This window comes from Amblyraja radiata, chromosome 1 (genome assembly GCF_010909765.2).
Source record: "Amblyraja radiata isolate CabotCenter1 chromosome 1, sAmbRad1.1.pri, whole genome shotgun sequence".
Classification (NCBI taxonomy): domain Eukaryota; kingdom Metazoa; phylum Chordata; class Chondrichthyes; order Rajiformes; family Rajidae; genus Amblyraja; species Amblyraja radiata.
Window position 1 is genome coordinate 62,569,044 of NC_045956.1, and position 13,942 is coordinate 62,582,985.

Genomic DNA, 13,942 nt, shown 5'->3' on the forward strand with positions numbered 1-13,942 from the left:
CCTCAGTGTACGTGACAATAAACTAAACTAAACTAAACTACATTAACCGGTCCTGCACCCTCTCCAAAGCCTCCATATATGAAGTATCCAATGAGAATTAACCTAGCTTAATCGAATTATACGTGAGCAGATGTGACATAAACTTTCTGACGTGTAATTTTTGACAAGGTTTGGTTTTTTATCTCTCCCCCGAGATGGTCAAGTCTTTGCGTGGGGCAAGAACACAAATGGTCAACTAGGAGTGGGCGAGGCCGTTGGTACCACGCACAGTCCGCAGCACGTGACAGCGCTGGCTGGTATTCCCTTGGCTCAGATCGCAGCGGGAGGATCCCACACCATTGTAAGTTATTTGGGCAAATCCTCCAAAATTATGGAAGAAATTGAATAAGCACATGGATATCTTAAAAGACAAATTTGCTGGCTGCAACGGAAAAAACCCCCTCCAATACACATCAAGAATCAAACCCGTCTGGCCTGTGGACTTGGACATCACACAACGGTGTGAACAGGGAAGGCTGAGACGGAGATAACGAGATTCTCTTGGATACACAAAGGGAGGAACCAAGCTTCAGCAGACGGTGGTAAACAGGCCAGCACAAGCACAATCACCATCGGGGATGATAACGATCAGGCTGAGGGATCATGACATCAGCAAACCCCTTATCATCGGAAGCCTATTGTTCATGCCAGATCGAAACTGGGAAACATCAAAAGAACCCCTTCTATCCAGAGGACCACCTGGGGGTTTCAAAGGAAGCTCAGGTATAAAAGCCGAAGTCAAGCCAGAACTCTCTCTCTCTTCCTGCTCTTCCTGCTCTGCTGGACAGCTCGTGGGCCTGCATCGACTTCGCTGTGAGTATCCTGGTGACCTGGTGAATTTCCCGAAATAGGAGGTTGAGGGGAGAAAGGTCAAGGGGGAGTATGCTTGCAAGTAACTTGTGTTAAAGTAAGTTTTACGACGTGCCCGATAGTTTTCGTCCATAGTTTTAGTTTAAAGCATAAGTTTAGCCACGCATTGTGTAGTGTTGGTGAGATTCGATTTCTCATTGTTTAATAAAGCCTGTAAATTTTAGACTTGCTTTGAGTCCATCTTGGTTTCTGTTTTCTCTCATCGGCACACTCTGGTCAATTCAACCTTTTATCATATCCCACCATAATTCCGAGGTCTAGAACCTAGGGGAATCCTTTTGTGGAGTAAAGGGAAAAACAAAACCCCTACAGAATGGCGACCATGGCAGGACCTCGGTGGTTTGGGATATGTGATTTGTCAGAGGGGGTGAGAGAACGTAGCAAGATGGAGGAGAGAATCTCCTCTTATCTGTTTAAAAAGATCAATCTCACCAAACAATGGGTGATAGCACTGTTGAGAGCTGAGCAGCCCGCAGAAGCTGCAGCTCAATGGACGGAAAGCAAACTGTATAATAAAGGGCAGGAAAAGGCAGTTTGGCTAGCGTGCCTATCACAGCAGGTAGCCAATATGCAGAGACAGATAGATAGACTGGAAGAGCAACAGAGAGAAGCTAGGGCCAGCGCTGAAGAAAGCGCTAGAGAAGGGGAAGGGCTATCTGAGGAATGCAGTAAAGCCAGGCAGTGTATCTTGCAGGCGAGGGAGTCCCACAGAAATGCCCAGGAATTCCTCCAATGCCAGGTGGTAGAGGCAAAGGAGAGGGAAAGGAACGCCCAGGAACTCCTGGCTCAGAGTACACAGAAGTGCAGGGAGCTGGAGGGAAAGTTCCAGGATATACAAGCAGCATACAGGGTGGCCCGTAGCGAGCTAGGCAATAGTGATCACGGGCCTTGCCAGGCGAGGATAGCGCAGCTGGAGGAGACTCTGTCCAAGACTAGGGGACGGGTTCACCTGGTAGGACCAGGGGGGTCCCCCGGGGGCAGAGGGCTTCCCTCAGCAGATGATTCCCCAGTGGCAAAGGGGAATAGACCGCCTCCTGAGGCGCCGGGGATAGGTCCGGGTCGGCAGGTGGGGTTCGGGTTGTCCGGGGAGGGACAGGCCCAAGGAGGGGCGGGAGAGCACCCACAGTTAGCGGCTTCCGCGCCATGTGTAGCACACCACGAGGTGGTGGGGTTACCGATCATGGTGGGAGAGCTGGGGGTAAAGGGGCAACAGCCCAGAGTAGGGCAGATGTGCCCGGCACGGCAAAGGAAATATGGTCCCCCGGTAGGGCAGGCAGATAGGGGGCCCATAGAGAGTGATATCATCATTCCCCATGGGGCACATGTGCTGAGGGGGATGGTGGCTCAGGTTCCCAAGTTAACCAGGGCAGGAGACCCGTCATTGCATTTTATGGAGGTGCAGCAGGCAGCCGACATAAACGATTGCGATGAGGTAGAACGGGTAAAGCTGCTACTGATGACCCTAGATTCATACCTATGCAAGGCGGTGACCTCCAGGGAAGGGGGAAGACCTGAAACATGGGTAGCGGCACAGACAGCGGTTCTGGAGGCCATGGGGTTGAATCAGGGTAGTCCTTTCACCAGGGTGGGGGAGACGAAGCAGCAGGTAGCTGAGTCCCCGGACATGTTCGCAGACAGGCTGTGGGCAGTGTATGAGGGAGCGTGTGGGATGCCTTTAGATAGGCAGAATTTAGATGGGAGAACAGCTCACTGGCTGAAGACTCTGGTGGCGAATTGCCTCCCGCGAGTTAGGGCAAAGGCCGAGCACTGGTTCGACCCAGCTGACCCAAACCTTAACGAGGCGGAGGTGATCAGGAAGCTCACCCTTGCGTATCGCAATGGGGTGAGAAGTGAGGAGGAGCCCTTTAAGGGCAAGGTGCACGAAATAGTACCGGCACCCCCCAAAAGGAGGCAGTGGAAACAGGAAGGCAGCCAGACCTCTTCCGAGATGAGGCCGGTGTGCTACGGGTGTGGGAAGCCCGGGCACTACAAGAGGGAGTGCAGAAACCTAAGTAGAGCAGTGGGGGATAGGACCCCGGTAACAATAAAAATAAAAGATCTAATTACCTATTTGCAGTCAAAGGCGGGAGGGTCCGGACAGGTAGCCATGGCAACAGGCCAGGGCGCGCCCGTATCCGTACCCCCGGCACCTTTATGACTGCCAGCGAAACAGCCCACATTCCTATGCCCGTTAGAGTGTAGCCCATGTGGGAGACCCTGGGTCAAGATGGAGGTCCAGGATGTGGTCGGGAGTTGTCTGCTGGACATTGGTGCTTCCAGTAGCATTGTCCACATGAACAACCCCCGTACATCCCCTCCATCTAGTAGGGCACCCTATAGTCCACGATGCGAGGGAAATCAGAGGGCGGATTGCTTGGCCAGGGAAGGAGCCAGGAGTGGGAAAGCATTAGATCCCCATGAGGAAGGACAGGTAGCTGCAGCCAGGGAGCAGCCTCGAGAAAAGGAGAGTGCGGGAGTGGTTTTGGCTCCGGACCTGACCATGGTCCAGGCACAAAACCCCATTTTAAAGGCTGCCTCAGCAGCCATTTGCAGGCAGGAGATGATAGAGGGACCGTATGGGGGTAAAGATCAAGAACAGACCCGGGTTGATGTAGAAACCGTAGGGGAGCCAGGCGAGTCCACAGGTAGTCAGCCTGAAGTAGCCGGCTGTGTTCCAGGGCGAGGACTGGAAGCAGCGGAGAAGGAGGCTGACTCCAGCCCTCCGCAGGCAGGTACCGTAGACTGCCTAAGAGAGGCAGAACTAGCCGAAGCAGAGGAGAGGGAGGTATCACCTCTGGTGTGGGAACCCTCGGTCAGACGTAGGAGTGACAGGGTCACTAAACCCCCAGTAAGGTGGTCCCCATCCCTAATTAAACCTAGGGCTAGGGCCGGCCACAGGAGGGCCGGGAAGGAGAGTGGCCGAAACAGGGCACTACGGAGTGCGGCTGGAGGGAGCCCAGTCTCCACAGGGAACATAGGGGTAACTCAAAACCCCGTAGTGCAAAGGGAGGTGAGGGGCAGTCAGGCCCTTCGACAGGAGGAGTTCTGGCCTGCACGGGTGGGCCCACCAGAGGGGTGGCCCCAGCGTGACGGGGACCAGTTATGAGTTGGCCACCCGGAGACGGGTGGCGTTGTATATAGCATTGGTTTGTGTGTAAGTAGATGTAGTTAGCGTAATTAGATAAGGTTTTGTATAGCTACAGGGGAGTACAGGGACAGACAGTACGGGATCGAAGGGATGTGCTGTGGAAAAGTAGACCACAACAGACAAAATCAAAATCCCAAATGCCATTTTAGGCGGATAGCTCTGTGGAGGCAAGGAGGTGTTTTGCTTTGTTTTCCAGATAAGTAGCCCCGCCGTATGGATGATGGCAACGATGTGCCTCCGGATGTGCGCGGCGCGGGGTCACGGAGGAGTCCATCGGATTTGACTGAAGTGCGGTTACCCACATGGTGCCCCCGCGAGACGGAATTAAAAGACATGTTCCAGAAATTCCACAACCTGGATTTTGGGGACATAGACATAGAAGAGATGTACCGCGGGGGAGGGGATTTCACTTTGGGGCCCGGTAGGCAAAGACGAGGGGTGGTTAACGACGGGTTTACAGCATTTAACACGGGGACGTCTATTATTAATAGCATGGGCAACGTAGAACTGGCCTTGCAGATCAATCAGTTGAAGGGCCAGTTAAGAAAGGTTCTGGGGGAGGAAAATGCGGTGGTAAGATCGGGACTGCACGAAGAGGTGGCAATGACTCTACATCTAAAAGAAATCATAGCACAATTGGAGACACATACAAAAACGATAAACGCTTTGATTAAAGAGGACCGGAATGCGTCCGATCAGGCTGCACAGAATGAGGTGTGTGGGCTGTATGGTGCGTGGTTGTTGGGGGAGGGGAGGAGCAACCTGGAAGACCTGAGGCAAGGTCGGGTCCCCTCCTGGATAAGCAACCAGCACCTAGCAGCGCTACACCCTTATAACAGCACTTTGAGTCCTTGTCAGCTTCGTGTGGCCTCCGAGGCCTACCCGGTACCGGTGGATTGCGGAAAATCCAATCACACCATAATGGGAGTGGTCGTGAGAATCCCGGTGATGGGAACCTCGGCACGACCAGCTCCTCTGTACCGAGTGGAGAACGTGGGAGTTGTTCGTGGGGGGGTGCATATTCGCTACGGGAAGGTCCCGCCCTATGTCATAGTGAGGGAGCAAGCTGTGACAGGCATTGGCCTTTTGGGTTGTCGGAGCCGGGGAGCACAGGTAATCCTGTGTCCCCAGCACATGGGCGCTGAGGCTAGGCCTCAGTGTGGGTTCAGGACTGTTGGGGCACAGCCTATAAACTGCACCATGGAGGCGATGGCGGCAGACCATGTCCCTCCACAGGTGGCGTATATAGGCAGTGGGACGTACTGTGTCACCACAAGTGCCCAGCGGTATCAGCACGGATCACAGCTGTGGTGCCCGATACCGCACAGCAGCTTCTGCTTTAAACCCAGGGCAGAAGTCCATGTGGCACAGCAGCGAATATTACCCATCCCGGAACCTTCTTCGGTTCACCTCTCGGTACGAGAAAATGTAACTGACTTATTTGACTATGTTGCCCATTTTGGGTATGATATTCCCCCAGTGAATGAAAAATTAAAAGAGTTGCTGGTGGCGGTCGAGTTGTCGCACAAACACTTCTTCTCCCTGGAACAAAAGACTCTGGATATCGCCAGGGAGATCGAAGAGATCAAGTCTCCAAGTTGGTGGGACCTGGAGTCCTGGATCATAGTACCAGCATGGGTCCGCATCGTGTCCCATGTTCTGATCATCTGCCAGATGATAATTGTGGTGTATTTGCTATGCATTAATTGCAAATTTAAAAGGCGGAGGAGGATGGCCAAATTACAACAGCTGGTAAATCGAGCCGCCCGACGTCACCATAACGACACCCCATCACTGTAAAATGTCTGTACTCTAGTGCAATAGTTTTTGTACATAAGTTGTAATCCCTGCATTTTCAGGGAATGGTCGTGAGGGTACTGTATGGTTTGTGGGATTGATGTAAAGTAAAAGGTGTATAGTGTAAGTTAATGTGCTTCGAGGGCCTAGTTTAGCGATTAAGGGGGCTTTCGGGGTACATAATTTCACCTTCTCACCAGGAGTGTTTACAGCTCTTGAGGCTGGAGGATTGCCCACTAACTTTGTCAATCGACACGGTCCGTGCGAGCCTGGACGTGTCGTAGGGGCATGTAAGTTATTTGGGCAAATCCTCCAAAATTATGGAAGAAATTGAATAAGCACATGGATATCTTAAAAGACAAATTTGCTGGCTGCAACGGAAAAAACCCCCTCCAATACACATCAAGAATCAAACCCGTCTGGCCTGTGGACTTGGACATCACACAACGGTGTGAACAGGGAAGGCTGAGACGGAGATAACGAGATTCTCTTGGATACACAAAGGGAGGAACCAAGCTTCAGCAGACGGTGGTAAACAGGCCAGCACAAGCACAATCACCATCGGGGATGATAACGATCAGGCTGAGGGATCATGACATCAGCAAACCCCTTATCATCGGAAGCCTATTGTTCATGCCAGATCGAAACTGGGAAACATCAAAAGAACCCCTTCTATCCAGAGGACCACCTGGGGGTTTCAAAGGAAGCTCAGGTATAAAAGCCGAAGTCAAGCCAGAACTCTCTCTCTCTTCCTGCTCTTCCTGCTCTGCTGGACAGCTCGTGGGCCTGCATCGACTTCGCTGTGAGTATCCTGGTGACCTGGTGAATTTCCCGAAATAGGAGGTTGAGGGGAGAAAGGTCAAGGGGGAGTATGCTTGCAAGTAACTTGTGTTAAAGTAAGTTTTACGACGTGCCCGATAGTTTTCGTCCATAGTTTTAGTTTAAAGCATAAGTTTAGCCACGCATTGTGTAGTGTTGGTGAGATTCGATTTCTCATTGTTTAATAAAGCCTGTAAATTTTAGACTTGCTTTGAGTCCATCTTGGTTTCTGTTTTCTCTCATCGGCACACTCTGGTCAATTCAACCTTTTATCATATCCCACCATAATTCCGAGGTCTAGAACCTAGGGGAATCCTTTTGTGGAGTAAAGGGAAAAACAAAACCCCTACACCATTGCAGTGTCTCTGTCAGGGACAGTGTTCGGCTGGGGAGCAAATCACCGTGGACAGCTGGGTCTAAACGATGTGAAAGGTAAGAAAAACTAGAACGGGGATCTTCCCAATTGTACTCATGCCCATCTCTGGGGTCCAGGCCTGGCCATGGGGAATTTTAGTTTAGTTTAGTGTCGAAATATACCGTGAAAACAGGCCTTTCGGCCCACCAAGTTCACACTGACACTTGTTCTATCCAACACACAAAGGTTGATTTACAGAAGCCAATTAACCTATACCTGTCAGGGGGGAGTTCCCCCCGCCACGGGTACCATGTAATCCCGTGCTACCTGCTCCATGGTCGGATAGTCGGCGACTAAACCGTCTCCCCCACTTTGTTTGCCAGGTGAGGAGGGGGCTGTGGACCTCCAGCAGGACCAAAAACAAGACCTGTCAAAGGGCAGATGAGCTTCTAGTGAACCAACGTCCATCCACACTTCAGTAGAAGTTGCGATCACTGTCGTACATAGCATTGTAAGACAGCGTGCCCCTTGATGTTTTCAACGATGATGATGATGATGAATTAACCTCCAAACCTGTACATCTTTGGAATGTGGGTGGAAATCCGGAGAAAACCCACGCGGTCATGAGGAGAATTGATTACTTAAGGATTACTTGATTAGTAAGGGTGTCAAAGGTTATGGGGAGCAGGCAGGAAACCCATGCGGTCACAGGAATAACGTACAAACTCCACAAAGACAGCACTCGAGGCCAGGATCAAACCTGGGCCTCTGGGCTGCTAAGAGGCAGCAGCTCCACTCGCTGTTGCTGTGCTGCACTGTTCCACAGTCTATGCCCCTTCAGATGTCTGCCGGCCTTTTCTGCCCTTTGGATTTCCTCTCCTCAATCTCTTCACCTCTCGCCCCCTATAGGCTGTGGGCCGAGCATCAAAAATGTGTCTAGAAATAGGATTTTGTGACCCAAGTCACCAAACTACATGAAGTTTTCACATATTGTGTAAAGAAATGTATATAAATCACCCCTGATACTCGATATGAAGAAGACTTGCACATTTTTATTAAATTAAAGAAAAACCGGAAAAATGTCGGGAATTTTTTAGTCCAATCAAAGCACATTTAACATTGAGTTGTCTGCCAGTTGGCCAATCACGCGCTTTGTTTCAGGCTAGCACACAAAATGGCTGAGGGGGCTTCACAGATGCCTGTTTTACTGGAGATTCCGATGTGTTGTTCTGTGGAATAAATGTCGTGGAAACTTGCAGCAGGTTAATTGTATTTAGTGGGAAAAGCATTAAAAAGGCTGAAGAAAGTGCTGCGAAGTGGATTAAAGTGCAAGAAAGCCTTCAAAGTCCCTGCTGATGTGCTGGAACACAAAGAAGGCCCCCATGAATCAACTCTAACTGAAAGGTAAGACTAAAGTCTGAATTTATGAAAATCTATCTGTATGCACTTTAATTAATTTAATTGCACCCGTTTATAATGTGAATAAATTCATTCATTCATTCATTCATTCATTCATTCACTCATTCCTTATTCATTCATTCACTCACTCACTTACTCATTCATTCATTCATTCATTCATTCATGAAATTGAGGGCCTAAACTATAACACAGTCAATTAAACATTTTCACTAATGCCAGCTTGTTGTAGAGTAATAAGTCTTTAACAGCTAATCTCGGAGCTGCCTGCGAAAACTTACCGGGAAAAAGTGCTCCGACCGCGGGGCCTAGGTACTCGCATTAAAGTGAAGCAGCGGTCTCAATTAATAAGCGGCCGATTCGCGATCGCGGATCATCTCCGCGGGCGGGCAGAGAGGGGGGGGGGAGGCTGTACATAGTGCCGTCTGTGGCGGTCGTTTACAGACCCCGATAACGGGAGAAAAACGGAGGGATATCGATCGCTATTTACCGCGAGTACCTAGGTCCCGCGGTCGGAGCACTTTTTCCCCGTATGTTTTCGCAGGCAGCTCCGAGATTATTTGTTAAAGACTTATTACTCTACAACAAGCTGGCATTAGTGACAATGTTTAATTGACTGTGTTATAGTTTAGGCCCTCAATTTCATGAATGAATGAATGAGTAAGTGAGTGAGTGAATGAATGAATAAGGAATGAATAAGGAATGAATGAATGAATAAATGAATTTATTCACATTATAAAAGGTTGCAATTACATTAATTAAAGTCCATACAGATAGATTTTCATAAATTCAGACTTTAGTCTTATCTTTCAGTTAGAGTTGATTCATGGGGGCCTTCTTTGTGTTCCAGCACATCAGCAGGGACTTTGAAGGCTTTCTTGCACTTTAATCCACTTCGCAGCACTTTCTTCAGCCTTTTTAATGCTTTTCCCACTAAATACAATTAACCTGCTGCAAGTTTCCACGACATTTATTCCACAGAACAACACATCGGAATCTCCAGTAAAACAGGCATCTGTGAAGCCCCCTCAGCCATTTTGTGTGCTAGCCTGAAACAAAGCGCGTGATTGGCCAACTGGCAGACAACTCAATGTTAAATGTGCTTTGATTGGACTAAAAAATTCCCGACATTTTTCCGGTTTTTCTCTAATTTAATAAAAATGTGCAAGTCTTCTTCATATCGAGTTTCAGGGGTGATTTATATACATTTTTTTACACAATATGTGAAAATTTAATGTAGTTTGGTGACTTGGGTCACGAAACTGCAGAATAAAGCTCCTCGGCCCACAGCCTACTACTTACAACCTTTGAAAAGTCAAAATGACACAGACGATGGAAATCCAAAATAAAAGTAGGAAGTACTGGAAACACTCAGCAGGTCAGGCAGTACTTGTGGAGAGAGGAACAATATCAACATCTCAGGTCAATAGATGAACAAAACATGTCTAAAAGTATTTAGTCTGCACCGTATTACAACTTTGCCCCTGTTCCCACCACCCTTCCCTATCTCTGACATTGAAGACAGGCTTGTTTTCTCCCTTTCCCAGTGCCGATTAACTTGAAACATTAACTCTGTTTCATTCTCCGCAGATGCTGCTTGGTGTGCTGAGTATTTCTAGCATTTGCTATTTTTAAGACCATAAGATATAGGAGTAGAATTAGACCATTTGGCCCCTTGTGTCTACTCTGCCATTCAAACATGGCTGATCTATTTTCCCCATCCAACCCCATTCTCTTGCCTTCTCCCAATAACCTTTGACACCCTTACTAATGAAGAACATATCAATTTCCACTTTAAAAATACCCAATGACTTAGGCTCCACACCGTCTGTGCCAATGAGTTGCACAGATTCACCACCCCCGAGCTAAAGAAATTCCTCCTCATCTCCATTCTAAAGCAACATCCTTTTATTCTGAGGCTGTGCCCTCTATCCTAGACACTTCCACTACTGGAAACATCCTCTCCAAGTCCACTCTATCCAGACCTTTCATTATTCGGTGTAATCCCCCCCCCCCCCCTCATCTTTCTAAACACCAGTGAGTACAGGCCCAGTGCCGTCAAACGCTCATCATACGTAACCCAGTCACCCCTGGGATCATTCTCTTTAACTTCCTCTGCATCCTCCCCAACACTTGCAGATCCTCCCTCATGTATGGAGCTTAAAACTGCTCACAATATTCCAAATGTGGCCTCGCCAGTGCCTTATAAAGCCTCAGCATTATATCCTTGCTTTTATATTCTAGTCCCCACAAAATGAATGCTAACGTTGCATTTGCCTTCCTAACGTCCAAATTGATCTTTTCAGAATCCTGCTGGTTCATTCTTTAAATCCCACTTGATTGATCAAGCCTTCAATGTCACCTGAAAGCTGTTTATTTGACTTGTTGTCAAAGTTTGTCCGGCAGTTCCCCTCTGGGGTATTTTGATTAAAGGCACCAGAGAAATCAGGGTTGTTGTTGTTGTTGCTTGAGACCAGCAACTGTGGCAACCGCTCTCCCTCTGGTGGTACACTGCAGAACTGCAGCTGGAGCGATGAAAGTTATTAAGATTCTACACAGAATACAGCGTTTAAAACAAATTAAATAATGAATATAGAATTATGCATTTGAGATCATTATGGTTGCTTAATATTCGCATAATATATTGATTTATAGGTATTTATTTGCGTGTTTTGTGCATTCTGTATGGTCGGCAGTGATACAGCTTCCCCCTCCAATGACGAGCCTTCTCCCATCTCCCACCTTCCCCCTCCTCTTGGAGCCCCCATACTGGCCTCCCTCCCTCTCTGGATGTATGAAGAAGCGTCTCCACGCAAAACGTCACCTATCCATGGTTTTCAGGAATGCTGCCCGACCTGCTGAGTTACTCCAGCATTGTGTGCCCTATAATGCACACAGCAAAATGCTCCTTCTCCTCAGTGAAATACAAAGATTATATTTTCTTGAAGTTTGGTTTAGTTTGGTGATATGGCATGGAAACAGGCCCTTCGGCCCACCGAATCCATGCCGACCATTGATCACCCATTCACACTAGTTCTATATTACCCCACTTCCTCATACGCTCCCTACACACTAGCGGGAATTTACAGAGGGCCAATTAACCTGCAAACCCACACGTCTTTGGTATGTGGGAGGAAACTGGAGTCACATGGAAAACATGCAAACAGGGGAGAAGCTGGGTGATAGGAGATGGGAGGTCATGGGATGAATCTCCTTGACCCCAACCCCCCCCCCCCCCCCCCCCCCCCGCGTGTAATCAGTCCTGTATGAGGCAATGTCCAAGTTGCTGATCATCATCAAAGACCCACACCATCCTGGCCACGCTCTCAATTCATTCCTACCATTGGGAAGGATAGGGTGGATGTGGAGAGGATGTTTCGACCAATGGGAGAGTCTTAGGCCAGAGAGCCCAGCCTCAGAATATGAGATTAAGAGGAATTTCTTTAGTCAGAGGGTGGTGAATCTGTGGAATTCATTGCCAAGGATGACCGTGGAGTCCAAGTCAGGGCGGCACAGCAGCGCAGTGTTAGAGCTGCTGCCTTACAGTGCCATCGACCCGGGTTCGATAGTGACTATGGGTGCTGTCTGTAATAAGTTTGTATGTTCTCCCAGTGACTGCGTGGGTTTTCTCCGGGTGCTCCGGTTTCCTCCCACACTCCAAAGACATGCAGGTTTGTAGGTTAATTGGCTTTGGTAAAATAGTAAATTGCCCCTAGTATGTAGGATAGTGCTAGTGTATGTGGTGATCGCTGGTCGGCGCGTATTCGATGGGCCGAAGTGTCTGTTTCCGTGCTGTATCTCCAAAATCTAAAGTAAAGTCTAAAGTCGTGGGGTATTTTTAAAGCGGAGATTGACAGGTATTTGATTAGTAAGGGTGTCAAATGTTATAGGGAGAAGGCAGGAGAATGGGGTTGAGAGAGTAGGATAGATTAATCTTGATTAAATGGCGGAGTAGACTCGATGGGCCGAATGGCCTAATTTTGTTCCTATGACTTATGAACTTATGAGAGGGAGGCTGAATAACTTACCCTGATCTCATCACAGCTCGATACCATCCCACTTGTGTGAAGCTTCTGGAGTGTAAGAAAGTCGTGCAGGTGTCCTGTGGGGCCCACCACACTGCTGTGCTGAACAAGGTTTGTCCCCGTCACTTCAGACGTAATCATTGTTGTAACCTGTCACACGGACCCGAATCACTGCATGTATCCCGTAACAACCAGGACATTGGTATCACCTCAATGGCAAAAGGAGTTTTTACTTAAAACTTTAGAGTTACAGCGTGGAAACAGGCCCTTCGGCCCACCGAGTCCGCGCCGACCAGCGAAAACCACATTATATTACATTAACACTATCTTACACACACGGAACAATTTACAGAAGCCAATTAACCTACAAATCTGCACAACTTCAGAGTGTGGGAGGAAACTGGAGCACCCGGATAAAACACTCGTGGTCACAGGGAGAACGTACAAACTCCGTACAGCATTTTTCCTTAACAAGGAACTTTTATTCCATAGTCACAACTAACATAGTATTAAACGAAACTCGTCTTGAGCAGAGATCAAAATCCACTCTTTGGACGTGGTTTATTGGTTAATTGGCTTCGGAAAATTGTCCCTCGTGTGTAGGCTAGAACTAGTGTACAGAATGGACTGGCGATGTTTCGGGTCAGGACCCTTCTTCAGACTGCTCAAGATTTCAGCATCAGCATCTCTCGGGTTTAGAAGGATATGGGCCAAACTTCACTCATCTGTAGCCACCTCTCATTTGCCAGGTTTGTCCCAACCCCACCTCTCTTTGCCGACGTTTTCTCCCCATCCATCAGGCCAAAGAAGAGTCCCAACCTAAAATGTCACTTGTCCATTCCCTGACCTGCTGAGGTCCTCCAGCACATTCAACTTGCTCAAGATTCCAGCACCTGCACAACCTTGTGTCTCTGTGTCAGTATTTGTGTGGTTGATGTGCCTATAAGACCACAAAACCATAAGACCAGGGTGGAATTAGACCATTCATCCCAGCGAATCCACTCTGCCATTTGATCATGGCTGATCTGTAGTTCCCTTTCAAATGCGTTCACCTGCCTTCCCCCTGTAACCTTTGACACACTCACTAATCAAGAATCTATCAATCTCAGTTTAGAAAATAACCATTAACTTGCCCTTCACAGCCGCCTGTGGCTGTGAATTCCACCGAATTTACGCTCTGGCTAAAGAAACTCTTCATCTCCATTCTAAAGGTATGTCCTATTATTCTGAGGCTGTGCCCTCTGGTCCTAGATTCTCCCATTAGCAGAGACATCCTCTCCACATCCACTTTAAAAAATATATAAATACTGGTTCTGTTTTGTTCTGTTGTTCTTGCACAATCCCGCTGCATTGCCACCATCATTTCACTGTACATCTTGTATGTGTATGTGACAAATAAATTTGACTTGACTCCATCTAGGCCTTTCATTATTCATCTGTGGTGTTATTGTGTTAATGTGCCTTTAAAGCCTC

General features: G+C 48.3%; 1 protein-coding gene across 1 annotated transcript in view; it reads left to right on the plus strand.

Moving 5' to 3' along the window:
• The window catches only part of LOC116979242 (probable E3 ubiquitin-protein ligase HERC4), a 75,954-nt gene that overhangs the window by 8,202 nt on the left and 53,810 nt on the right, over window positions 1-13,942 (plus strand). Inside the window, exons 4-6 of the mRNA XM_033030875.1 lie at window positions 195-344; window positions 7,034-7,105; window positions 12,489-12,580. Coding sequence (XP_032886766.1) covers window positions 195-344; window positions 7,034-7,105; window positions 12,489-12,580 — 314 coding nt within the window. The remainder of the gene's footprint in view (window positions 1-194; window positions 345-7,033; window positions 7,106-12,488; window positions 12,581-13,942) is intronic.